Consider the following 26461-nt stretch of genomic DNA (forward strand, 5'->3'; position numbering starts at 1 on the left):
AAGAGCCCAAAGGTAAAAACTGATGTCTTTGCTAGAAAAAGCACTTTTAATCCAGATAATTCCCAAAATTCCAAACTTTCTCTGTAGCTCACTATAGAGTGGGGATGTAGTGGAGGTAGTTGGAGCTCTGGTAGCTTTGTTCAGGCACACCTCTCTAGCCCTGCCACACCATAAGCTTTTTACCTACTGATTTTTGCAGAACGAAAGTATCTTGCTTGTACCTGTGGATGACCAAAAATTCTCTTGATGGAAAATTCCTCCGTTCCTGAGGCTTCTGGGAACTTGAGAGAAGTGGGGACTGTCAGTGGAGGGAAAAGAGTAGTAGTCCTGTATCAATGCCACCTTCAATGTATACTAATAGACCACTTCATATAACTTTAACACTATATTTGTTCCTGTGCTCCTTGTTTCTCATGAAACACTCCATCACTGATCATACTGAAGACTTGAGGAGAGAGAAGAGATCCACATGCTGCTTGCTCTTGTACCTGTCTTGCAGGCAGGGGCTGGGCTCTGGCAGCCTCCCAGGAGTTTGCCAGAAATGTCTTTTTTTTTTTCCCAGAAATGCAGTTTTCTTGCAGAGCTGGCAGGAGAAAGTGTTAACAGCCTGCATGGAGCTCTTGGAGGGGGAGGAAGGGAAGGAAAGAGGGGTCACTTCCCACTTTTGTCCGAGTGCTTTCTACCTTCCTTATTTAAACTTACTGGAAGAGGAGATATTTGCGAAGATTACGTCGTCCTCTTTGCCTCCTTTTAGGCATTACGTAGGGGTGGTGGTTTTCCTCTTGCTGAAAATGCCTTCCTGAGCCTCGAAATAGGAGCACGGCTGCAATGGCAAAGGCCCGGAGGACTCCTGAGGCTCCTGTCACTCGGGTGGTTGCCTCTTGTTTGTGCAGCTCGTGGTGCTTGTTTACAGCACTTTCCATAAGCAAACCAGGAAAGTTGTGGTTTCCTGCTGCGTGCACGAACTCCAACAACTTCTGAAGTCACTGGGTGTGCGTCATGCGGGGAGTGGAGGAGATGATGTGTTAAATTGCTGAATTACATTACTGGGAACGACGAGTGATGTTGTGAATGACCCATGTAACACCGAGGGATTGAGGAACAGCATGGCAGTGTTTTTTTTTTTTTTTTTTTTTTTTTTTTTTTGGTTTGTTTGTTTTTGTTTGTTTGTTTTTAAATATTTATCAGGATTGCTACCTCCCAAGCAGGGCTACTCATGAGTGGAGGGGTAGGTCCTCATAAGATTGCCTTACAGGCAATAGCTGCAGCAGGGTGTTTTTATTTTTATTTTCCCTGCTGGTTACCCAGCTTTCTTGAACAGTTCAGCTTTGCTGTCTGGAGAAACTCTCCTAAGAGGGAGGAACTACCTGATTATTCTTTGAGTTTTGCCATGCAGGAGGTTGTTTCCCCTCCACCTTTATAGCCCTGTAATTAAATTCTCCTGTGAAATTTAGCTCTAAGTACCAAACTCATCCTGTTGGGTGTGGAGGAAAGCTTGTTAATGCTCAAAATGAGATGCTCTCTAGTGAAAACACTTAATTTGCTTTTCATGAAAAAAAGAAAAACAAAAAAAATGAAATGAGATGAAGAGGGATTTTTAATCCAGATTTGATTCCCTTACAGAGTAGAGGACTTTATTTTTTCCAAACAGCATCTAATTAAGATGGATTTTAACTTGCTAGCATGTGTGTTTGGAAGTAATCACCTACCCAGGAGTCATTTTTACTCCCTATATATTTCCTCTGTTAGATGCCTGATGCATAAAAGCGTCCCTGTGATGTTATTTTTTTGCCTTCCCTTCTCGGAGTGCTACCGCAGGGATGTTCGAGGTGCTTCCCGAGGGAGCCAGGCGTTTTTCTTCGGAGGAAAAAGAAGAAAAAAAAAAAAAAAACAAAAAACACAAAACCTTCCCCAGGGGCTCCAAGGATGCGCTGGCAGCGAGCGCCACCGCTGGGCTGCCTGCTGGTACTCGCTCCTTTCTGCCTCATTTTTTAGACCCAATTACTGCTCTTTTTCCCCTTTATTGCATTTTCTCTCTTTGGTAAGTGCTCTGTGCTTTTGGTTCACCTATTTACATGCACGCTCGGAGCAAATAAGGCAACTGAAAGTGGCAATCCCCAAAGAGCAGCTGTGGATGAGAAGAGCTGATGCGTTCTCTGAATTCTCTGGATTTTGCTGGATCCCTGCTGAAAGCTCTCCAGCTTTGACACCTTTCTGGCTCGCGTTTGGCACCTCCTGGGTCACCGGGTTCCCTTTCAGATGAGGCAGGGGTTACTGGCAGAGCGAAGGGAGCTCTGCAGGAGCTTGGATTGCCACGTCTGGATCTCTTTTTTTTATTGTTCTTCGCAGCAGCCCTTGAGATCTCATCCTACTTTAAATCTTATTTTACCTCCTGTTTTTTACAACTCTGTTTACGAGTTTAACTCTTCCCATTTGGGTTAAGTCATTTCTCCCTGGAGTCAAGCAGTGACCAGGTTTGCGATCGCACTCTTTAAATTGAGCAGAACACCTTTTGTGCACGTGGAACAGCACCAGGAGCAGAAGCAAAACTCCAGTCCCAATGTTCCTGCTGGGAACAAGCAGCCGGAGAGGGGGGAGCAGCCCAGGGAGGTTTGTCCCAGCGCTTGCGTTTATCACAGGCTGCCAAAGGGTCACGTGCAGGGAGGCCGCTGTGTGGAGCCCGGCCGACACCGTGGTCTTGCTTGTGGGATCCTGGCAGCTTCTGCCCCGATGGCGTTGGTAACCCAGCATCAGATCCAGAAGGTAAGGAGCCGGTGGGAAGCGTGCCTGGGGAAAAGGAGCGTGTCCCCAGCACGGGCAGTGACGCTGCTTGTAAGGCATGGCTGCTACTCGTTAGCATTGGCTCAGTCTAGCAGAGATTTGCTTCTACAAACACTTTTTATTCTGCTCAGCTTCTTGTACTGCATTCGTGTGAGTGTGTGGGGACCCTGTCATGGCCACAAACTCTCCCCGAAAGCCACTTGTCCTGCAGAGCTCCCTGGGGAATCTCTCTCATACCCTGCTGTCTGCTGCTCAGCTGTCACCCGCGAGGCTGCAATCTGCCCATCAGGGGATAATCTCTGGGGTGTTCTATATGAGGAAACAGCAGTGCCAGCAGGGTTTGCTTTCCTTTGTAAGGGGCTGTGCAGCCAACCATGAGAAATCACACAGGGATTTTTCCCTTAAACCAGGAAAGTGTTATTATTATTATTATTATTATTTTCCTCTGCAAAGGAATCTCACTTTTATTTGATTCTGGGTATGAGCTCTCTGTTCGTCTTAGCAGGATTTGTAACTCAATAGCTGCTGGTCACGTATCTTAGATAAGATACCCTTAAGTCACAGAGACTCCAGCAGTGATGTCTTCTCTGATTTGAGGCTGAAGAGTTCAAATTTGTTCTCCTTAACTCTGTGGAATCTAAACCTGTTAACTAGTTGTTATCCTTTTTTCAATAGAAAGTCCTCTTGAACTTTAAAAAACGAACAAAACCAACCCACCCCTTAGGTTTTGTCCTACGTGGATGAAACCGTAATGAGAGAACGTGCTGGGAGCAGCAGAAAAAATAATTTGCGTTAGATTAGAGACACTAAAAGTGACTTAATCATACCTTAAGTGTATGGTATGGCAGTCAAGGTGTATCTCGTGCCTACTACATCACCCAGCTGCTGAGCCTGGGGTGCCTTTCACACTAAGCAGAGGCACAGCGAGGGCCGGAGCTGCCCTGAAGGAGGGCAGCCACCCACCCCGTCTCCCCCTTCTAGTTCCACCAGGATGGCTTCCTCGTCCTGGAGCATTTTTTCACCCCGGAGGAGTGCGACAGCATGAGGGAGCAGATTCAGGGCATCATAGCCGAGATGGAAGTGCCGCCGCACTGCCGGACGGAGTTCTCCACCAAGGAAGGGGAACAGCTCCAGGCACAGGTACCCCAAGGGGCAGGGCTGGCCCCGTTACAGCCCCGGGAGGGAAGTGGGTTCTGGTGAAGTCCTAATCGCTGCCGAGAGATTTAGTATCGGGGGAAACCTACACATGATTTCTACTGACTGTGCTTTGTTCATGCTGCGGCTCGGTGGGGAAAAAGATGCAGGTGAGTGTTACCCCTTGGATGGAAGGTTCCTGTATGCATTTAGGAGGCTGCTGTCTTTACTGGGCTCTTATCCCTGGCAGGGCAGCTCGGATTATTTCCTAACCAGTGGAGACAAGATTAGATTCTTCTTTGAGAAAGGTGTTTTGGATGAGAGAGGTAAGCTCTGATCCGAGTTGGCCCCAGCGAGGGGACGGGAGGAGGCAGGGGCGAGTTCCAGCTCTGTGGACAATTCCTGCTGTGCAAACCATGTTAAATTCTGCTTTTTGCTCGTAGGCAACTTTCTGATTCCAAAGGAGAGATCTGTCAGCAAGATTGGCCACGGTACGTTTAAATGAGGGTATTTTGAGAGGGACAGGCAAAAGGGAGGCAGTTCTCAGACACGAGGACTGGAGTTTCAACCTTCCTGGGTGCAACCTCCCTGCTCTGCTGCTCCTCAGTGTGCTTCCAGGGGACCTCCAATACTACAAACCTCACCCCATTTTGCCAATGTGGCCACATAACTCCTTTCTTTGCACCCCTGGCCTCTTCTGCTGTGGATTTCTGCATTAAATTTTGGCACAGCAGTCCATTTGTCCCACATCACTCCATCACTGCCTCTGTGGTTCTCTCCACGTTGCCCTTTATTCCATTATGTCAAAGGACTTCACAGCTTTCAGTTACCTTTTCAAAGAAAAAAAACAACACTTCCAGGAGGGTTACACATAGCACAGAAACAGCGAAGTGCAGAAGTTTGGACTTCAGCCCCTCTTACATCAGAGGTGGCTTGAGCAACTTCCCCACCTGAGGCTGGTTACATTAGGACAGTTCAAACCATGGCTCCTGCCTCCTGCACAGTGTGTTGCCCATGCTGAAGCTGTCTTTGCTCCTTTGCCATTGCCAGCATCTTTTCTTTGCTCTTGCTGGCTTCAGTTGGTGACCCATATCCTCTCTCCCACCTACCTGACTTGCATTTTGATCCCTTTTTGTTTTTCAAACAATATGTGAAAAATAAGAGCGTGATTCAGTGCATCCCCCACCGCCTGAACTTTGGTCAGATTTAACTTCAGCAAACTTGGAAAACTCAGTACTGAGAAATCAGTACTGCGAGTTCTTGGCTCTCTGGTTTTCTCAGGAAAACAACACATCCCCCCACAAAAACCAACCTCTGCTGCTCCGCTGTGCTCTCACACTTCAGCTTTTCCTCTGGGAAACAAAAACCACCACAGCCGCCTGCTGACTCAGCAGTGCAGAGGCTCCTCTTCGATTTATTTTCTGTAATGACTGAGCCTTCAGCCTTTGAGCCTTGCTCAGTGGCAGCCCCTGCTGGGACGGGTCCTGGCTGCAAACAGGATCCCCGCAGGGAGGGAGCTGCAACTCAGCGTCTTTAGTTTTTCATGTGTTTTGCATGATATAATGCTTAATCACATCATGTTAAGTTTTTAAACTTGATTATATGGCATTTTTTATATAGCAGTGGTTTGCTGCCACTGTATTTTGGTCTCTAAAGAAGATGGTACTAACCCAGAAGGGCTGTGTCACCTCAGGCACGATGCTAATCCACATGTGGCCACTCTTGGGGGGATGTGAAAGTTTCTGGCTGCAATTTACATAGCTTGGCTCATCACTGACAGCCTTCAGATTCCCTTCTGTTTGTGAAATCTTCAGCCTGAGCCTTGTCTTTTCCCTTTAGCCTTGCATGCCCATGATCCTGTCTTCAAGCAAATCACTCACTCCCCCAAGGTGCAGGTAAGCTGATGCTGTCCCTAGAGCAGCTGTCTGGAAAAAAAACAGACCCTGAATTCTGGAATAATTGATTTTAATATTCTGGACTAAGTGCAGTCTCTTTGTCCATAAAAGAGAATTTAAATATCTTCAAGTAATAATGCTTTGTAGCTCGAGGAAAAAGGAAATACAATTTTTGGATTTTTGTTTTAACAGGAACTGGGAAGAAAACTAGGCCTGGAGAGACCAGTAGTTGTGCAAAGCATGTACATCTTCAAGGTACGGCAGTTCGGGTCTCCGTGTCACCCCAGGAGTAAGATGCTGCTCAGTGGGAAGCTGTGAGACTCCTCTCTTCACACATCTTCCTTTTCCTTGCAGCAACCCGGCATTGGTGGGGAAGGTGAGGTTCATCCCGTGTCTGTTACACTGCAGATAATACTCCTTGGGGAAAGGATTATTACCAGGAAAAAGGCTCGGTCTTGAGCTTATGAATTCTGTGCTCTGAATGTTGTTGAAACTATAAGAAAAGGCATCTGCATTTTCCAGAATGTTTCTACATCGTATGCAACGTGAACAAAGGGCTAGCTTGACCTTTGCAGCAGGCTGAAAGGTGACGCTTTGGTGTTTGAATTAATGTGTGTGATGGGTGGGAGGGCAGGGTAGGTCAAGTCCAAGAGCACCAAGTGCCCCGTCCTCGTGGTGCTGGGTTCCAGGGACTTTCCAAGCCCCCAACCAGCGCCTCTTGCTGCAGTGACACCACACCAGGACGCCACATTTCTGCACACGGAGCCTCTGGGCAGGGTGATGGGCTTCTGGATCGCGCTGGAGGATGCCACGCAGGAGAACGGCTGCTTGTGGTTCATTCCTGGCTCCCACACCAGTAAGGGTCGCGGTATTCGGTGTGTGCTGCAGAACCCACTCGCCCTTTCCCTTGCTTAAGGCTGAGGAGTAAGGTCCATGGCGTTACATGTTCTCCTTGCAGCATGCTTGCAGAAGCATGCTACTGGCTTTGTTAGTTGAAAAGAAAACTATCTACTGCACAGGGATCTTCCTCTACGCTGCTGTCAAACCTACACTCAGTTTTTCAGCAGGTTGTTGACTGCCTCACTTTGCTCTTAGCCACCTGTCCATCAAAGGAGTTTAATATACAATATTTTCTTAATGAAAATAGGTACCATATGTAGCTGATACTGTTTTAGTTCTAAATTGAAATCTATCCTAGAAGCAAAGGATGGATTTTTTTTTTTTTTTTTTTTCCACCGGCCAATAATCTCTTTATTCCTGACAGTGATCTGTAAGGGGAACAAAAGTCTTCTTCCCCACAGTACTATTTCCAAACATCGGGCTCAATTTCTGTAAACAAGGGGGGCCTCCAAGTTTATGCAAGGATCTCTTGGACAATGCCCAGGCAGCCTGGAACAGGGGTGAGACCAGATCAGCACAGGCTCATGTCAGAGTGACGGGTGGTGGCTGCTGTGTCTCTAACCACTGCTGGGTTATGGGTGCAGTCTTCTGCCTTTTGCTGCCTCTAGGGCACTATTTGGCTTCCAACTTAAGTGTTTACTCAGAGTAATCGCAGTACTCTTAATTTAAAGTACTCAACCCTCATAGATTTTGGAGTTGGTTGCACTCAAATAGCAATTTATACTCTTCTAGAAAGGAAAAATGGATGAAAGGTTGGTTGTGCCTAAGTGCCTGACCATTTGTATTCCTAAATGGTTATGTTGCAACGCACAGAAAGTCAGGGAGGCAAACAAAAAGGAGCTATTCATCAGTTTCTGCCTCATCTGGAAAATCCCAGATCTTTGATGAAAAATCCCCAAATTTCTAAGGAAAGAATTGAATGCACAATAATAAGATTTCTGTCTGTGCTAAGATAAAATACTATGTTGTTCCTCCATTGTGCAAAATCTGGTTAGTTCTTTAATTTTTATGGGTGTTCGCTTCTTTTCTGGATTTACAGATGGGATTACACGGAGAATGGTGCGTGCAGCTTCAGGTGCCTCAACGTGCGTGGAGTTTGTAGGGTCAGAGCCAACCTATGACGACAGCCAGTTCATACCTGTGCCTATAAGTAAAGGTAAAAACACGCCCCAAAACAGAAATGCGTCACTGTTCGAGAAAAAACAAGGGAGATACCATTGTAACACTTGTACTTTCCTTATATTCCTAAACTAGCACTCACAATTTGAAAAAAGCAGTACAGGTATGTCTTTCCAACAGGTGGACTCATTCTCATCCACGGGGAAGTTGTCCATAAGAGTGAACTGAACAGCTCGGAGTTCTCTCGCCATGTGTTCACCTTCCACATAATGGAAGCCAAGGACACCAGCTGGAGCAAGGAGAACTGGTAAGGCTGCTATCCTGAAACAGAGCCTTTTCTGTGCAATAACCAAGATAAAACTTTTATTAGTCTCCTTGCATGCTGGCAGCACAATCCTGTCAACATGTGCAAGAAGTTGTTCTCTGCTTTGTACGGAGCTGTGCTAACCACAGTTTTGTTGAAATAAATGTTGTAGCTCTGTATTTACCTCTGCATATGCTCTGAAGAACTTCTCTTCACCAGCACTGTTGCAGGTTTATCCTAAAATTTTCTAGCTCAGGAGCAGTTCCCAACAGCTCAGAGCCTGTTCCTGTGGGAGATGAGCACTGTCTACCTACTGACCAGGATTCCCTAGCTCTGCACGGCTGGATCTGCTCATTTTCAGCCAGCAATAAAAAAAACTCATCTGCAATTCTTGGATTGCAGCACAGCAGGCAGTGCTCTCTTGGGAAGAGGGGAAAAAAAAAAAAAAAACTAAGACAGAATGAGAAGCATGATTCTTAGAAGGATGTTGTTTAATGGAAGCTTTCAAGTTGTCACGTCTTAGTGCATTTAATGAGCCTTCTAGGTCATATGCAACGAGCATATTGGAGCTAGAGAAAATTCTGTACTTACAATTCTCAGTGCGCTCCCACCTCACAAAAAACATGCAATTACTTATATTCTTCATGGATGCCTCTCAGTTAAAGTAATTTATACTAAATTTAAAATAAAACAGCTGAGTGCCTGAAAGATGGAACTAATGAGTGCAGGTAACCGTAGTGTTCAAACCGAAGCGTTCTAAAATGTTTTTATTTTTGCTGTATCAGGTTTTGTCCTGGGGACTGCTGGATGAAGCGTTCCTTAGACACAGTTTCCATCAGTAGTACCTCAGTTGATTTACCCGAGAACTGGAATAGTCTCTGAAGTTTGTTTTTTAACTCTTCCTTACCTCCTAGGCTCCAGCCAACTCCTGAACTGCCTTTTCCACCGCTCTACACTTGAAGCTAGTGACTGGCTTCTGGAGTCAAGTAGCTGATAGTTATTCCTTTGATTGTTTGCTCATCTTTACATGTAACTGTCACTACATCAGCTCTCAAGATTAATTTATCCTGTCCTCAGAGTGAACTTTCATGCAGCTGAATACACCTGCAGTAGTCAGAAGCTTCTAATGCATGAACCCTACTAGTGCTGAGAATAGTCACCCAGCCCATTTGGTAAGGAAACTTCTTCAGCCTTGAGAATGAAGCGTTAAACACCATTCCACCTTGCCTATAGGGGCAGATAAATATTTCTCCTTGCAGATCTTTAGTATTTTCTTCCATTCAAGCAAAGAGGTTTAATGCTTGGCTCTGTTAATCACAGCAATGCAAGTGAATCTGTCATGTGAAGATATCTGACTTTTAGCCTTAGATCTCTGTCCATTGTTTGAATAATAATTAAAGATAATACTATTGTGGGCAAAATGAAGTGGGAAGTCTACTTTTATAATTATTCTTCTAGGTATTTCTGGCAAATTGCAGCTGAACACTTAAACTATAGACTTGCTGATTAAAATTATTAGTTCTTAAAGATTAATGTTGAAATTATGAGGGAAAAAAACAACTAACATTTAAATAAAAGGTTGGAAGTCTTCCTTTTCATCTCCCTCACATCATCTTTGAGGAAGTCAGCATGTGACCTTCTCCCAACGTAAGTGGCCAGGGCAAAGCTGCGTGTGTTTTGTAGGAATCAATGCCTGACTACAGGAGGTTGGGCCAAAAGCACAAACTATGAAATTAGACTAATTAGAACTTCAGCTCACTTCTAAATACTTGCAAGGAAAACAACCTTGCAGGTGCCCTTGTGAGTGGGATGGAGGGAAAGTGACTCTTCTTAAGCTCATGCTACTCTACAACTTCAGTGGTGAAGGTTGAGGATCTTAGCAGTGGAAACAGCTAAAGGTTTTTCTGTATCTTTCCATTACAAGAGTTAATAATTTAGAATAGTACCTTTCTGCTGAGGGATGATAGTTTGTCCCCTGGTTATACGCACCGCTACCTGCAATTTGCAAAAACATCTACCTCAAGTGTATAAGTGCAAGCAAGAAGCTAGACTGAATTTACAGGATTTACCGGTAAATATGAAGTAAGCAGTCCAGCAGGGTTACTGAATTGCTTCCTGCAAACACTATCTGATCATTTATTGCATTATTAACCCAAACAAGCTGAATGACTCTGTGGTGCTCAGGAAAAGCACTGTCAGGTCTCAGGAGCCCTGCCCAGGCGGTGCTAAGTTGGGCAACGCTGCCTCTGGGCTGGTCCTGGCTTGTCCCAGGGGCCTGTTTTGTGAGCCCAAAGCATGAATTTTGCTCCACCCTGACTTATTTGCTCTCTTAACAGTCTCACAGTTAGGACTGCAGGAGAGGATTGTGTAATGGATCTTGGGGTGGCACTAAGCTCTTCCCAAAATTGTACTGCAGTCCTTTTATGTGAACAAAAGGAGTGTCAGAATGTAACTTCATCCCTCAAACAAGGAGCCTGGAAAGACAATCTTCTGCTTGGGCATTTCTCAGGGGAATGGAAGAGGCAGGGAGGAGGAGATTAGTTAACGTGTCCTGTTCTAATGGATGCTTGGCAAACTGGCAGGAAAAGACAGTCAATACAGAAGTGTTTAATATATAGAAACTAGATTCCCCCCATGGCAGCTATGGATTTAATTAGACTGAAGTAAACAGTCCTACTCATTCTGTCAACAGAAGCATTTTTCATAAATGATTTGATTAAGCAGCTCTCCGGATAAACTTCCTCACGGTAACTTAAGCTGAAAAAACGTGCAAAGTGGAAGACTGCAGTAGTATGAGAGACGTTTATTGACTTCAACAGACCTCCCGCATTCACAGTTAGTGTGCAATTTTTTTCTTATGAGCTTGCTTATTTTTTCTTCACTTTAAATTATTTGAAATAATGTTTAATAGAGATTAAAAGCTTGAGAAATGTTTTTCTTGTGGAAATATCCAGGCCTGAAACTATAACCCTTGTGTTAGCACTGCTTGGAATGAACAGTCTCTTACATTCTCAACCCCTCTGATAAAGTTAGCTCTGTAACTCCTCTATCTGAAGTTGTGATCATGAAGTGCAGTGCATTAATAGGGCTCAGCTGATAGAGTGAACATGACTGTCTGGCTGTACCCAGTCACTAAGTAGAGAGCAGTGACCCTCACAAAACGTGCTTAAACCGTGCTTATACAGGAGTGACTTCACATATGCAGCAATACAAGATGACAGCATTCAGTACAGTATGACAAGTTCTGGCTGTGATGCAGTACAGAGGTGGCACAATCTCCCTTCTGTAATTAACTTACCTCTTCTTCCTCTGCTTCTGGGCACCCAAAAGAGACTTAAAAAGATCATTTTTATTTAATAATCCAATTTATCAGTCAGGGGTGGGTTCTTGTGAGGCCAAAGAGCAACTCATGCTGTTTTAAACTAGGAAAAAAAAGAGACCAAACCAAAACTTTTATTTTAAGTAGTCATTTGTTTTGGAAAACAAATTTTCCATTTGTTTTTAACAATTTTATCTGCTGTACCAAAACCAATGTTTAGAGTGGCTTTCATCTCTAGTGCATATTCTATTTCCACTTTTCTCTAGAACTCTCTAGAAATCGCTGTTCCTGGAAGTGCTTCTAAGCCATGAACATTATCTGGAGGTAGAGAGGCAACAGCAGGTTATCGATTTGGGTAGTATAAGCTTCCAAAAGGGAAACTAAGCTCACAGATGCCAGAATCCAGGCATAGCTGGAGTTCAGATTCACGTTGCTGTCAAAGATCAGAATAAGAGCCACAGCAATGATCTGAGCAAAAATAGCTGTCATTGTCCCTTCAAAGGTCTTCTTTGTTCCTGGCCATTTGATTTCTCCCATGGTACTGCCAAAAACAGAGGCAATGGTGTCTCCTACCCCTACTGCTAGCACCCCGGCGTAGGGAACCAATGCTCCTGCCCCAGACAAGCTGCCTTTAGGAGCACAAGATCTAGGAAACAACCACACTGGGAGGGACATGCCAAGAAGAAGATAAATATGAGTCAAGATTAGAGGCCCGCTGTCTCTTTCATCCAAGAAGAGAGACAGCAAATGCCGAAGAGTTTGGCCAAATGGTTTGATCCTGAAGTACCGGATGTACTCTAAGAATATGAACACTGCCAGACACAGGACTGCAGCAACATAGAGAAGCTGGCGGTCATAAATCAGTCCAGGAACATAAGTAGCTACAACAATGAAATGGAAGTATTTCCTGGTTATAGTTGAGGCCTGGTGCTTTTTAGATTCAGATGATCTCTTAGCGTTCTGGTAGAAAACTATGCCGCACGCTGAAGCAGCCAAAAAGGTCCAAAATACAAGAAGGTAAACTCTTGTCTGTGTCTGAAATAAAAACTGGAGTAGCCAGAATAAAGGGTTCCTCTGGATCAGTCGGTAAAGCCAAGGCATGATGACCCCTAAGCCTAGCACTGCTGTCATCATGTGGAAAAACATGGAGGAGATCCACGTACCCGAATCCATGAAAATGAAGAGAACAGTGAAGAAAAGCCCAAGAAGAATAACTCCGATAACCGCCACCAGAAGGAAGAAGTCTATGGGCTCACCTCTGCCCTCAACGACATTCAGCGAGCGTTTGATGAGCTGATTGAGAACAAAACTTACACCTCCAAGCACTAGCAATGCTTCTCCAGGGGTAAAACACCGAGGCAACAAGTAAAGCAAGATCATGCTGAGGTAGACAAAAATGAGCAGCACTTCTAGGACCTCTATCACTTCTGAAACAGTCAAAGAGTGCTTCATGGTATAGATAATTATACTGCCAGCAACACCGGTGAGTATGCAAGTGTTGGTGGGCACGGGTTTTGTGATGCCCACCGCTATTACAGACAAAAAGAGAGCAACCAACATGCCCGTGGAAGCTACAACTATGCCAAAACGTTCAAAGTACACAATGCCAGCAGCCTTGCACCTCTCCTTCATCGTTACCCCCAGCAAGGGGATGACCATGCTGGCTGGCAGGAGGCCGCTGTTCGCTGCTGCGCGGAACTGGAAGACGGCCCCCCCCAGCTGCAGCAGCCGGTCCCATTTGAACTGGACATAAAAAGCCTGGATGGCAAGAGCTACAGAGCACCAGGAGTAGCGGTCCCACACCACCGCGTGCACGCACAGCACGATGGTGAACACGATCAGCGATTCCACCAGCACGGGCTTGTTTAACATGATTCCAGTCTGGCGTGGCTCGGGGGTTCAGGATGCTTCTTGCGGGTCCTGATATTCTCAGTAGTGGTCCACCAGACAGAATTCCCTTTCATGCTACTGCAATTCCTATTAAAAAACAAACAAGCAATTAAAGTGAATGATAGAAGAGCTACAGCTTCTGTGCAGCTGTCTTATTTTTAAGCTCAATTTAAGCTGATAGTTATGTGCCAACTATTAATGCCAAGACAGGTGAATAAAGCCAATAAAACCACAGCGATAAGGGATTAGTCAAAATCGTTATCTCCATGTGAGAATCCAAGACATCAGTCTGCAGTGGTGAAGCAAACCACTCGATACAGGGCTGTTCAGATACGCTGCAACAGAAATACTTTATATTGTGCCTGCATTGAAATATGAAGCGTGCAAGCCATACCTATTCCCAGAAGGATTCAATGTGACAGTGTAAATTGAAAATACAGTTGATGTAAAATAGCTTAAAGGTAATTTTAGAACTTATTTTCGTATGCTGTTTTCACTGCAGTTTTACAGAATCCTTCTCCTTTTACTAAATATTCCTCTCTAATTCCCTGCTGTGCAACCTGCTTCCCCCCACCTCTTTCTCTTTACTTGGTGTAATGATTGAACGCTTCCCCTACAGCAAGAGTGGTTTTATAATGCTATGTAGTGTTTACAAGAGAAGTAGGAAAGGGAAAAAAACAATCATTGAGAGAAAAAAAAACCAAGTGGTGTACTTGACCTGATTTTGATCTATTATCAGAATTGTCAAGATAAGCTCAATTGGAGAGCCTGGCACAGAAAAATCAACCAAATCGTCTTGCCTGTAGCCGTGAGGGTGCATTCATCACATCCTATCAGTTTATATGGAAGGCTATCACTTTATTTTAAATCCTGTTTTTCATTCAGAGATCTTAGCAGGAATATTAATGGGTTTCTATCAACACTTGTACTGCCAAAGTCCCTTGCACTGTGCGTCTGGAGAGTTTTCTTTATGACCTCATATTGAAAACATTTTTTTAGATTGCTTTTTGGCATCTGTAGAGCCTGAAATACTTGACTGCCAACCACCTACGTTATATGTCCTGTTGCTAAACAGCTAAATCAGGCCAAGTGCGATCTTTTTGCCATTTATTTTTTTGATAGAACAGGAAAAGAATTAACCATGGAGATAACAAAAAAGATCTTGCGTGGGCAATGTCTGCCTAATACCAGTAATGATTTTGGGACCCCTTAAGTTTCTGGGCATGGGAAGGAGAAACTCAACAGGTGTCTGAGAAGAGGGAGGGCAAATAATGCATACTGGACAGAGACTGGGAAAGTTCTTGCACTTTGCCTGGCAAGTTTAAGGCTGCAGCACAGCGTTTGCACCAGGAACAACATGGTGCAGCCTGTCAGCTGGGCCACAGGACCAGGAAGAATTTCAGCAGCTGAAATGCCGACCTGACCTTCTGTTCTATCGCAGCAGCTCCTGAAAGCCCCCGGGTGCCCTTTTTGAGGCAGTTCCCCCCCGAGCAGCCTCTGGGCCTGCTGCGGCCCCCCCCGGGCACCTCCTGTGCCTCACAGGGGCTGTGAGGGACCTGCTGGGGGGCTCCTCCTCGGGGAGCGTGGTGACAGGACACGGGGCAAGGGCTTTGAGCTGAAAGAGAGGAAATTTGGACGGGATAGAGGGAAAATTAATTATGGTGAGGGTGGAGAGGAGGTTTGGATAGGGTATAGCGGAGAAATCCGTTACGATGAGGGCGGTGGGGAGGTTTGGGTTGGGTACCCGGAAGAAATCATTGATGATGAGGGCGGAGGGGAGGTTTAGATGGGAGATAAGGAAGGAATTATTTACGAGGCAGGCGGTGGGGTGATTTAGACGGGATACGATGCAGAAATTCCTCACGCTGAGGGCAACGGGGCACAGCAACAGCGCGGGGCAGCTCCCCAAACACCCTGTTCCCCCTCCCCAGCCTCCTCCCTTTGTTCCCCGGAGCTCTCCGCGTGTCCCCGCGGGGTCGGGACCCCCCTCACCCCCCCACACCCCCTCCCATCCCCGGGTCCCTCCGCGGAGCTCCGCACCCACCGGGCCGCCCGCCGCCATCTTGGCGCCGCCGCTGTCACATGACCGAGGAGCCCCCCCCCCCCCCCCCCCAAGACCACGTGATGCCGGCGGGGGAGAGCGCGGCGCGCGGCGGGTCACGTGAGAGGGGAGCGAAGATGGCGGCGGGCGGGCTGGGCGCGAGGTGCGGGGACGCGGCGGCGGCGGCGGGAACGGGAGGGGGCGGGGGGGAGGGAGCCGGGGCTGCGCGCGCTCGCCGCGGAGGGAGGGGGCGAGGGGGGGGAGCGCGGCGGAGAAGGGAAGGGGGGGGGAGCGGGGAGGGGAGGGTTAACGGGCGCGGGGCCCGCGCCGGCTTGGCCACGCCCCTTTTGAGCACTGGCCACGCCCCCTGCCGCGTGGACACGCCCCCAGAGGGCGGTGAGGCCACGCCCCAGCTGCCTGCCCCCGCCTCTAAATGTGGGGTTTGGCCCCGCCCCCTGCAGCATGGCCCCGCCCCCAGCCCCTCGCCTCAGGAGCCCCCTGAGGGAGCGGGGGCTGAGGTGCCTGGGGGGGGGGGGGGGGTCGCTGAGGGGATCCCTCATGGGCGGCTTCGGCTCCAACGCCAAAGCTTTCTGTGGATTGAGGCTTGATTGTCCAAAACAGGCAGCGGGTGTTACCCGGGATGTATATTTTTTGTGTTTCGTGGTTCTTCTGCCCTGTGGTACCATGAAAAATGGAGCGCTAAAGTGGCACCGCTGTTCAAAAGCTTCGGGGTTCTGTCAGGTGTCCTTACAGAGCAGTCCTCACGGAGAGCATAGAGCTCAGGACTCGGCTTCTCCCTTCTTGGAGAGCTGCGACCGTAAAACTTAGATAAAAGTGGTGTGGAAGGTGTGTAAAGGAGGCTATTTGATGACCCCCTGCTTCAGTGATGGCTTTAGGGTAGCGCCTTTGTTTGCTTTTTGACATTTATTGTGGCGTTTTAGACTTGTTTGTTCCTAGATGCTTAATTTTTTATTAAAATAATGCCTCCTAACGGGACAAGAACACCGCTGTTACCTGACGTGCAGAGCTGCCCTTCCCCGGCTGCCTCGGAGCCCAGTTAACGAACTGGCAAGGAGCACTGGTTTGCTGTAACCCCGGGTTAGGAAGGAAGGGCAAGGAGCAGGGCTGGCTCCTCTAGGCTGCTGCTCTGTCCTGGAAAGTGATTTTTTGGTAAAATTCAGCGGCTTTCCAGTGCTCCAGGTGTGCCGGGGAGGCTGCACCCACAGCTGGTTGCTGCCTAGGTCAGGAGAGCTCTCCCGCAGTGACGAGAAGTTTGAGGGAAGAAATTATGTTGACAGGTGTAATAAAAATGATAGGTTTTATAAGCCGCTGAAATGGCACTGTGTGTCAGAAGTGCCAGGTGACTTACGCTGCCACAGGCAGTTGATTCAGTGCTGCCAATCTAAAGACGAGTTAATGAGTGTGCTTGCTTTCCTAGACAGGCTTTGCGTGGGGAATTGTGGCGTTTGACTCCTGGTTTGTGTTACACTGCTAGAAATCATCAGCTTGCTCAGTTCCTGAACTGCTCCTGTTGGCAAGCATCCTTTGCAGGGCTGTTGTAGGGAGACTAATCTTCCTAGATGCATGTGCTAAGGAGCAGATTTGATCTTTACGTTTTAGCAGATTGTTTTTTCTACAAGTTTCACAGCAAGCAGGAAGAAACAACAAGCTCGGGATAAATATTTTGAAGACCAGAGGCAAATATTCTGCCCTATGGAAAAGTGTTGCATTCTTTCACTTCACCCAGTTTTATATTCCACTTTGCATGAAGGTGGAAAGTGTTAAAGAAGGATTTGTTTGGAGTGTGGCATCAAATGAAACTGAGTAAAATTGTTCTGTAATTGGGTTTATTATAACCCCCAAACATAGAAGTAGCAAGATCAGACTGAGCAGATAAGCTGATAGAAATAGGATACTTCTTTGATATGAGTTTACAAGTTTTGTTATATCAGCAGTCACTCTTTTGGGCTTTCCTGGGTTCTTCCAGCACGTTTGAAGTTGCTCAGCTAAACACTGGTGTCTTTTAATTATTTTTTCTTATAGCTTATATTGCATTGTGATCTCCAAAATAACTGCAAGTTTGAAAAGGTGTGCAATAAATTGAAGCCTGAATTGGTGTTCATTATTAAAGCACTCTTCACTTTTTTTTTTTTACAGGAGCAGCAGAGAATTGTGGACAATTCTCCTCGGCAGATCAGCTTTAAGAGAACCAGTAAGTCCATGTCTTGCTAAGCAGGTTTGCCTGTCACTGAATGGACTCCATGGACAAATACATCATTTGTACATCTGTTTGAATATGAATTTTGCTGCTTTTCCCTTTTCCTTGGTGGGATTTTTGTTGTTCTTTCCCCGCTACTTGTTTATTCTTCCACTCCTTGTTTATAGCTGCTTCATGAACTGCTGCCTGGAAGGGTGTATGTGAAAAGCTGGTGCCCTTTCTGGAGTGGACACAAGTGCTACTTTCTAGACTGACTGGTCTGGGGTATTCATGAGTGGTACAGCCTGCTTCCTTATTTTCTGGGATGGAGCCCGTGCTTTCAAGAATGTGCCGAGAGGTTGGAAATGCAAACGTATCTGAACCTAGTCCGTTGCCTCCTTTCCTCTCCCTTCCCAATATTAGGCAAGGCAGCAAGCTTTCTCATGCAATATACACCTTGAATCAGTCTGAATCATAGATGCTGTTGTTGTTTGCCTTGTGTTTTTGTCTGGTTTTGGTGGTGGAATGTCTTTGCTTCACTCAAATTAAACAAATCTGACACTCAATGGTGGATGTTGAGGAGTCTGTTCAGTAGTATTTGGTTCTCTTTTCAGGCACAGATTGCGGCAGAACTGAACAAGCACTGGCAGAGGTTTTTAGAGGGACTTTCATACTACAAACCTCCAAGGTATGGTAATTGCCTGATTTTAGAAATTAACCTTTAAAATGGGATCTACTAATAAGTTGAGAACATGTTGAATATTTCTCTCTAATTACATAAAAACAGATTTTAACTCTATTGTCTGACTTGAGATTTCTGGAGAGGAAGAACAGTAGAAAGTGCTTAATCCAAATAACATTTTGAGGCATGAAATAAAGATCAGAAAGAAGTAACAGCAGTTTCTGCTCTCATTACCAGTGTTAAGTATCTCTTAACCTTTGCCTCTGTTGGGTTGCAGTAATCAAGTACAAGCGTGCAGCCTGCAGAGAATTGACTCCTCTTGACACTTAGTCATGCAGGAAAGATAACCAGACTCTCTCACTGGAAAAGATAGAATGAATATAGCCTGTGTTTATTGTATTAATAAGATAGCGAACAATGTTGAGTGTTATCTGGTAGGAAGATTACTCAATAGTGCTGTATGAAGCATTGATAGGCCACTGAGAGGGAAAAGAAATGTCAAGTTCAAACTGATAAAATTGAGAGCTTTGAAATTAAGTCTCTTCTGCTCATTCCTTGGTGTTGCTCCATTTTTAGCAATGAAAACTTCTTTTTTTCTTTAGTACAACTTCAGCAGAAAAAATAAAAGCTGATAAAGATGTAGCTGCTCCACTAAAAGAACTGGGTCTGAGGGTCAGCAAGTTTTTGGTGAGTGAAGATGCTATGCTGATTTTTTTTTTATCCCTGCACTTGGATTGCATTGTTATTGGGATTCTGTTATTTCAGTAAGCTTCGTGATGTTGAATAGAGGCAAACTTAAGATTCTCTCAGTTAAAAATAATCTAAAGGATGTTACAAGTACCCGTAGGAGCTCTAGGTGAACATTTTTTAAAGCTGTTGGTGGCCCTGAATTGCTTCAGTTTTCCTGGTTAACGAACCCTCCTGCCAGAAAGGGGTTTCAGCTTTTCAAAAACAGTCACTCTCATCTGGTCTTGTGTTCTTTCAAGCTATCTGAGACTGCTCAGCTAAAACTGATGTCCCTTAAAGTAGCTGCTATGATTGAAAATATGTCTGTTTGCTGCAAGATTATGTTCCTTCAAGCCAGAAAATAGGTGACTGGTGGCTGTACCCTTATTTAAATGTGTTGTGCTCCTTTCACTGAAGTTAATCTGGCTACATCTAAATGACATCAAAACTTACGTATTTTGCTTTAAATGGAATTGCTAACTTAAACAAATGTCATCCCGAAAAGTAAAAAGATTTCTATTGGTGTATTTGGGAAATTATTTATTCTGAAGAGGAAAGGCTGCCTGAGTATTTGGAGAGAGTCTTTGTCAAATTAATTCAGTTGCCTTTTACTCATTTCAGAGCATCTCTGTTTTTTTCAGGGTTTGGATGAAGAGCAGAGTGTGCAGTTGTTGCAGTGTTATCTTCAAGAAGATTACAGAGGAACAAGAGACTCCCTGAAGGTCCATAGCTCCCATATATTTTCTGTTCACTCTGCATCTCTCCTTAGTACCAGTAATTTGCTGACGAATTATGGTCACATGCAAGCCCAAGTTCTGACTTGGAAATGACTTTGTAGTTGTTCTTCTCTGAACCTGCAATGCTCATGTGCCTCTTTACGGAAATGTGATAGCAGATATCCAAGCTTAACATTCTGGTAGCTCTTCCTGCTTGAATCTCTCTGCAGGGATTCAGCTTCTTTGTCTCAGGAATACAGCAAAGCTACAGATTTGTGAAAGAGAGCGAGTGGAGATGAACAAATAGATAGTTATTAATGAATGTTTTGACTTAGTACTTTTGGAATCTGTCTTTCCAAAAGAAACAGAAAAATTCTCTCATTTCTTTCAGTCTTTTTTTTTGCATGAATATTTTGTCAGTCGATATTTCTGCGGTAAATAATTGTTTATTTTGTTGTGGTTTGCTTTAGACAGTTCTTCAGGATGAGAGGCAGAGTCAGGCTCTGATGCTGAAGGTTAGTCACTTCTGTTTGTGTTTTCTATTGATCTGAGAACCAACTTTATTTTTATGGATTCAAAAACCTTGGAATGATTGAAGTATTCCCTCATATAACGAACAAATTTTAGAAGATTCTTCTGAAATAGGGATGGACATACATATATTTGAGCAGTGTTAATAGTTGCTGTGGAAATTGTAGGCTTAATGTCAGGGAATTTAGCTGGTCAGATGTATGCTCCCACATTTTCCAAAGCTTGTAGGCTTATGTGTTGCTGTCTGAAGTGTCAACTCCGAAATAGAGAGTGATGATCACAGCTGGTAGAGATTACTGAAGATTAAGAATGGGAGGTGACCTCTGTATCTTTTTGCATTCCTTTCCTGAGTTTTCTCAGTTAGCAGTGTAATTATAGACGTGTCCCTATGGGCATGTTTTATTGAATTCTGTAAAGTTAATTAAGTATTTTTTTTTTCAGATAACTTAAAACTGCTTAGTTGAAACTCCATCTGTAGTAGTGTTTGAGCCCTACGTGTTCTGGTGCTGAGGGCCTTGGCTGTGTATGGGGCAGGAAGGTGAATGGGAGGTGGACACAATACCACACTGATATTGGTGACGTTCTGTATTCACAGCTTGCTGACTATTATTATGAAGAGAGGATGTGTATTCTGCGCTGTGTCCTCCATCTACTCACTTATTTTCAGGATGAGAGGCACCCTTACACAGTGAGTACAGGAACCTTTTCCTGGATATGATGTCATTGAAATAGGCTAAATACTTAAGTTGCATAGAAGTTGTCCACCTGAGATTGTAAAAAGCACGTAGATGTGCATGTGAAAAGTTGATTTCTTTATTTGTTTAAGGCGCAGTACTTCCAGTGTGTCGAAAAGTTGGAAAAGGAACTAATTCCTAATTACCGGAAAAAATATGAAGAACTGTACAAAGCAGAAGCTCCTACATGGGAAACACACGGAAATCTCATGGTATTTCTTTCATACTATTCTTTAATAAACTTACAAAGTCTTTCATGGTATGGAAAGTATTGGAAAATGTGTATGTGCAGATGCAGTTAGAACGGATGGTTCTCTTGGCCCAAGAAATATAAAAATTGTTTTCTCCTTAGCAGAACACACTTTTGCTCAGAAACAAAGCGAGTTGTTAGAAACGTATTCTTCGTTGTAAGAAATGTGTTGACAGCACTAGGCCTGCAGATCCATTTCCGTGCAGCTCTTTACAATCTCTTTGCATCAGTAAACTCTGCATTTATAGTGGCTTTTCTTGCAGTTGGTGCAAAACATTGACTGTGCAAACTTTGAAATGGTTCAACCTGTCTTGGTTTCTAATTGCTTTGACCAATCAGTGAGCTTTGTGTGTGACAGTAGGACTTCTCCTTGTGCAGACAGAGCGTCAGGTTTCTCGTTGGTTTGTGCAATGCCTCCGTGAGCAGTCCATGCTACTGGAAGTCATCTTCCTCTACTATGCATACTTTGAAATGGCATCAGATGAGCTTCTCGAATTTGCAAAGATGTTCAAAGAACAGGGGTTTGGCACTAGACAAACCAACAGACACTTGGTAGATGAGAGCATGGATCACCTGGTGGATCGTATCGGGTAAGTGAAGTGTATTTGTCAAGTGAGTGCAGAACAAAACAATTCTCCTCAGTAAAAAAAATATTTTATAATTCTTTCTGTTGCCTCTTAAAATCATGACTATTTCAAGCTAAGCTAATTGTGATGAAGGTGAAATATATTTTCTGGTCACATTGGAAGTCTGTGGCAAAATAAGTGTGATTGCACAACAGAGAGGCATCCATATACTAGCTTTAAGCTAGTTGTCTCTGGTGTGAATGGCAGTGAAGACAGTGCCATTTGTTCTTAAATAGTCTAGTATTAAAGTGAAACTGCATCTTTACAATCCTGTGCTCGGAGGCAGAGGTTAGCCCTGTGCTGTTAACTGTGTTGCCTCAGCACAAACTATCATGGGTCTGCTTGAAAGAGTGGTAATAACATTTTCGTTTTGCTTTGTGGGACATAACTCAAGCTGCAGCCAGAAGGAATGAAAATCCCGGTGAGTGATAAAAAGTTTCAAAGGTGGAAAAGCTATCTTCAAATTTCAGAGACTTCCTGTTCAACCAGGAATGGTAGCGTTGAAGATTTTAATCTGTCAGATACTAGCATTTCAAAACAAAATTTGGATTATCTGCTGTTAATTTCATCTTAATTTCTTATTGCTTCAAAGAACAGCTGAACCCATGCGAACTACAGGTTGTTCTTTGACCATTTATGAATGGCTTTTTGAAAACTGAATTCTTAATTAAAGTGTCTAACCTACTTTTTTTTTTTTTTTTTTTTTTTTCCTACTTGCAGCTACTTTAGTGCTCTTATTCTGGTGGAAGGCATGGAAATTGACTCCCTCCATGAGCGAGCTTTGGATGATAGGACAGAGGAGCACAAATTAGCCAATAATTCACATATCCACCAGGTAAAGCAGTAGCAGAATAACCCCGTTTGGCTTAACAATATAGAATTTACTTTGGTTACCCGAGCAGCGCTGTTAAAAATATTACATCTGTAAGTTTCTTGTGTTTGTTGGCCAAATATAACAGCTAGCATCCACGTAACGATTTGGGACAAATAAGAAAGAGACTGATTCTTCTCCCACTTAGGTTTGCTTGATTATTTTGGGCCTTTCTCTAAATAAAGGTGTGCACAGGGAAGTAGGCCATGAGATGGGAGTGAAACGAGAGATTTTCAGCATCAGGGCTTTTAGGACAGAGGACATCTGAGGTTAGAACAGCTGTAAGTCAGTAAACCACACACAAAAACAGACCAAGACTGCAACCGTGTAATTTGGACAGTTGTATATTTGAAATAATTATCTGCAAGAGAAAGCTGAGTGTTAGCAGAAGGGTGCAATCAGCTACATGTTTGCTGAGCACGAGCTGCTTTCACAGGATCTCACTTGTCTTGCTTTTGTCTCTGTGCAGGAAATGGACAGTCAGCTGCTGCAGCTGGGAGATGTCTCACATCATGCTCCAGTGCTTTTGGCATGGGCGCTGCTCCGTCATACCATAAACCCAGAGGAGTCAACTAACGTTATCAGGAGAATGGGCAGCAATGCTATCCAGCTGAATGTGTTCCAGTATCTGACGAAACTTCTGCGATCATTGAGCAGTGGGGGCAAGAATGTGAGTTCTTACAGTCATATATGTAAGCTCTTAAAGGCTCTTAACTACTAATGATGTAAAGGTGTCTTGGGAAGTGGATGATTTTGAACCAGCGTTCTTGCAAACTAAATCTGCTTTGAACCAGAGCATGCAACAGAGCACGTTTTGTCATGTCACCTTCTTTCAGTGAAGAGTAAAAGTCAAACTGATACTAAACAGATTTTTATGATGAAATAATAATTAAAAAAGAATAATACAAAAGAAACTTTTGTAAGTTGAGGAGCTATATCTCCTTTGAACAGAATAGACTACTTTAATCACATTTTTTGATTTCCCTCCATAGGTGTACTTGCCAGTGTAGGTCTTGAGTACTAGCTGCTCTAAGTCTGCACTGTTCTCTGTATACAGTTTCATGAGACATCACAGTGTATGAGAATAAATGACCTTGTAGGCAGACACCAGTGAAAGCAAATCGTTCTGATTTCTCTGAACACTGAATGCTTCTTTTTTTTTTTTTCCTCTGTGTTTTGAAGGTGTTTTTAATGATAATGGTAGAAGCAGTGAAATATTTTGTGCTGTGTGTAGCTTCAGTGGTGACTGCTTCCTATTTTGTTGCCCCTTTGCTGACTGCAGCAAGGATGTACAAAAGAGGCAGTTACTCAGAGGTGCCCACAGTTTGTAAAGGAGACCAAGCACTGTTACACAGCGTGCTCTGTAATTCATAATCTTTCCTCTAACGGTCTTGTGTATTCTTTCTTCCCAGTGTACTGTCAGCACAGCTTGTATGTGTATTTATGGGCTTCTTTCCTTTGTCCTGACATCACTGGAGTTACATACGTTGGGCAATCAGCAGGTAAGCATCCAACACTCATCGCATCTGTTATCTAATTTGATAGAACTTTGCATAAGTGATGCAAGTTACTGTTGTTAAATTTCAATCCTGCATTTGAAATAGCAAACCTTGTGATTTAGATCGATCTAAAAGACTGGCTAAATTTGCATTGTGTAAACCAGTGTTCAGAGGTGTTTACTGCTTAATAGTGAAACATTGCATATCTTGCCCTTGGAAGTCCTATGGATTTGGAACTAGTTGTTGATGTGCTGTGTGCAAAGCAATGGAAATAATACATACTTGTATGTATTATTATAATAATACATACTTGTAGTATGTATTATTTCATACTCAATACATACATTTTAAGTTTAAGAAGACATCATATAGCCTTTTGCAGATTTAGTGGGCATGTTTGTCCTGGGCAGTCCACTCCTTGGTAAGGAGCATGGTGTTAGACTTTCCATGTGGTCTGAGTTTGTGCGTGGGGGGTGTTTCCCTCTGTTCTGACTAGAGGGATTAGTTCCATCTTAGCTAGTAAGCATGGAAACTTAAACTCTAAAGATGTGACAGAATTTGTTTGGGATGTGAACTTTCTATGTAAAGTTAGCATTTAACTTCTCTTTCCTCTCTTCCTTTGAAGGATATAATTGATGCTGCGTGTGAAGTTTTGTCGGCTACCAGCATTCCTCAGCTCTTCTGGAAGACGGTGAGTGTGCTGGCAACTTCTTTGACTTACCTTGCTTATAACAAAAACCTGATAAAAGATTCCTTTTTAGGAAAAGAACAGACTGATCATATTTAGTTAGCTCGTTTTTAGAAGGCCCTGAGGAGCCAGTGTTTGTTTGTATCTATCTTTGATTTACCTTTGCCCTTTCCTGCCTTTTAGGTACATCCTTGGCTTTACTCTTGAAGGATACTGGAACAAGTTTTAATATAGGTGATAGTTTAAACCAGGGCTGGGATTGCAAAGATTGAACTAACTGCTGGCAAAAGCATCATGCTTATTTTGTTGTTGTTACAGAAATAGGGTGATGTGTAATGCATTAGTCTTACTTCTTGCCTTATTACTTGCACAATGCCTCATGCTTTAGTCTGTACAAGGACTGGAGTGATACTTTTGTGCATGATTAATGTCAAATGTACAACTTAAAGAAGCTATATCCTTATGCTGTACTGAGAAAGTTTTATCATTTCTTTGTAACAATAAGACATTTGTTTGCTGCTTCTACCACCAGGAACCAACTGCAGGTCTGGGCATTATCCTGGACAGTGTGTGTGGGATGTTCCCCCATCTTCTTACTCCTCTCCTTCAGCTGCTCCAGGCCCTTGTGTCAGATAAATCTACTGCAAAAAAGGTACAGGATCTCTTCTGGTGTTTGGGAGATGATTTATTTCAAGACAGGCATAACATGTTATGTGATAATGCTGTGTGATTCTCTTCCCGCTATACGTACATATCTCATTTACAATCTTTGATAAAAGCTTTATGTCTGTTATCTAAGACAGGGCACCTTTTAAGTCCTTTTCTGTTGCAGGGTACTGTTTTCTGGCCTTTAGTAAACTCTCCAACTCTGATGGCTGAAGATAAATTCAGCCATTAATTCTAAAAAATTAGATAAGTTCTATCTAATTTTTCGGGTTTTATTGTACTTCTGAGAAGTTCCTGATTCATTAGATCAGACTTGTCTGGACGTGTGAACCATATAATGTTTTAGTAGGGTTGACATATTAGAAGGTTATTGTCTACATAAGGAAAACTTGCCTATTCCTGGAAATGACCTCACTGATTAATTTTTAAGAGGGTCTGGCTCTTCGGTTATATTGCTTAAGCTCTTTCTCTATGCAGGTATACAGTTTCCTGGATAAAATGTCCTTTTATATTGAGCTGTACAAGCATAAACCTCCTGATGTGATCTCTCATGAAGATGGCACACTTTGGCGAAGACAGGCTCCAAAGCTCCTCTATCCTCTTGGTAAGGAAACTGCACTTAACCTTTTCTTATTCAGGTGTTTTGGGGAATTTAGTTCTTTACCTGCTTTCTAACTCGTGGGGAAATTTGTGGCTTGATTTCACTTGCTTCTTCTATCTCTAGGACTAGGTCAGACAAATCTGCGGATACCTCAGGGAACAGTGGGCCAAGTAATGCTGGATGATCGAGCTTATTTGGTACGATGGGAGTATTCGTACAGCAGCTGGACACTGTTTACCTGTGAGATTGAAATGCTGCTCCACGTTGTTTCAACAGCAGGTGAGATAGGCT

At 44.0% G+C, this 26461-nt stretch overlaps 3 protein-coding genes across 5 annotated transcripts in view; 2 read left to right on the plus strand and 1 right to left on the minus strand.

The window, feature by feature from the left end:
* Window positions 1-2477: 2477 nt before the first annotated feature.
* On the plus strand, window positions 2478-9554 carry PHYHD1 (phytanoyl-CoA dioxygenase domain containing 1). 2 transcript variants are annotated; one of them, XM_084493929.1, is made up of 11 exons: window positions 2478-2763; window positions 3763-3921; window positions 4166-4241; window positions 4359-4406; window positions 5755-5810; window positions 6003-6065; window positions 6165-6186; window positions 6538-6666; window positions 7750-7866; window positions 8010-8136; window positions 9048-9554. In XM_084493929.1, exons 1-11 carry the CDS (start codon window positions 2731-2733, stop codon window positions 9091-9093), a joined length of 876 nt encoding a protein of 291 aa, XP_084350055.1. In that variant the 5' UTR covers window positions 2478-2730; the 3' UTR covers window positions 9094-9554. The 2 variants fall into 2 exon arrangements, with proteins under 2 accessions (XP_084350055.1, XP_084350054.1); XM_084493928.1 differs by lacking the exon at window positions 6538-6666 and having other exon boundaries at window positions 2616-2763.
* Window positions 9555-10921: 1367 nt separating this feature from the next.
* Window positions 10922-15465, minus strand: DOLK (dolichol kinase). The gene is made up of 2 exons (XM_084493927.1): window positions 15387-15465; window positions 10922-13429 (listed from the first exon to the last, which is right to left on the minus strand). The coding sequence occupies exon 2, from the start codon at window positions 13322-13324 to the stop codon at window positions 11753-11755; it is 1572 nt and encodes a 523-aa protein (XP_084350053.1). The 5' UTR covers window positions 13325-13429; window positions 15387-15465; the 3' UTR covers window positions 10922-11752.
* Window positions 15466-15502: 37 nt separating this feature from the next.
* NUP188 (nucleoporin 188) overlaps window positions 15503-26461 on the plus strand; it is a 28251-nt gene continuing 17292 nt past the window's right edge. The window contains exons 1-16 of one of the 2 annotated variants that reach the window (XM_084493931.1): window positions 15503-15546; window positions 17541-17595; window positions 18195-18268; window positions 18865-18949; window positions 19630-19710; window positions 20175-20219; window positions 20831-20923; window positions 21062-21181; window positions 21598-21809; window positions 22566-22680; window positions 23186-23386; window positions 24129-24218; window positions 24841-24906; window positions 25436-25555; window positions 26047-26173; window positions 26294-26449. In XM_084493931.1, coding sequence (XP_084350057.1) covers window positions 15521-15546; window positions 17541-17595; window positions 18195-18268; window positions 18865-18949; window positions 19630-19710; window positions 20175-20219; window positions 20831-20923; window positions 21062-21181; window positions 21598-21809; window positions 22566-22680; window positions 23186-23386; window positions 24129-24218; window positions 24841-24906; window positions 25436-25555; window positions 26047-26173; window positions 26294-26449 — 1666 coding nt within the window. In that variant the 5' untranslated portion in view covers window positions 15503-15520. The remainder of the gene's footprint in view (window positions 15547-17540; window positions 17596-18194; window positions 18269-18864; window positions 18950-19629; window positions 19711-20174; window positions 20220-20830; window positions 20924-21061; window positions 21182-21597; window positions 21810-22565; window positions 22681-23185; window positions 23387-24128; window positions 24219-24840; window positions 24907-25435; window positions 25556-26046; window positions 26174-26293; window positions 26450-26461) is intronic. The other variant, XM_084493930.1, reaches the window with a different exon arrangement.

The sequence above is a fragment of the Aythya ferina genome, assembly GCF_964211825.1.
Source record: "Aythya ferina genome assembly, chromosome: 20".
Classification (NCBI taxonomy): Eukaryota; Metazoa; Chordata; class Aves; order Anseriformes; family Anatidae; genus Aythya; species Aythya ferina.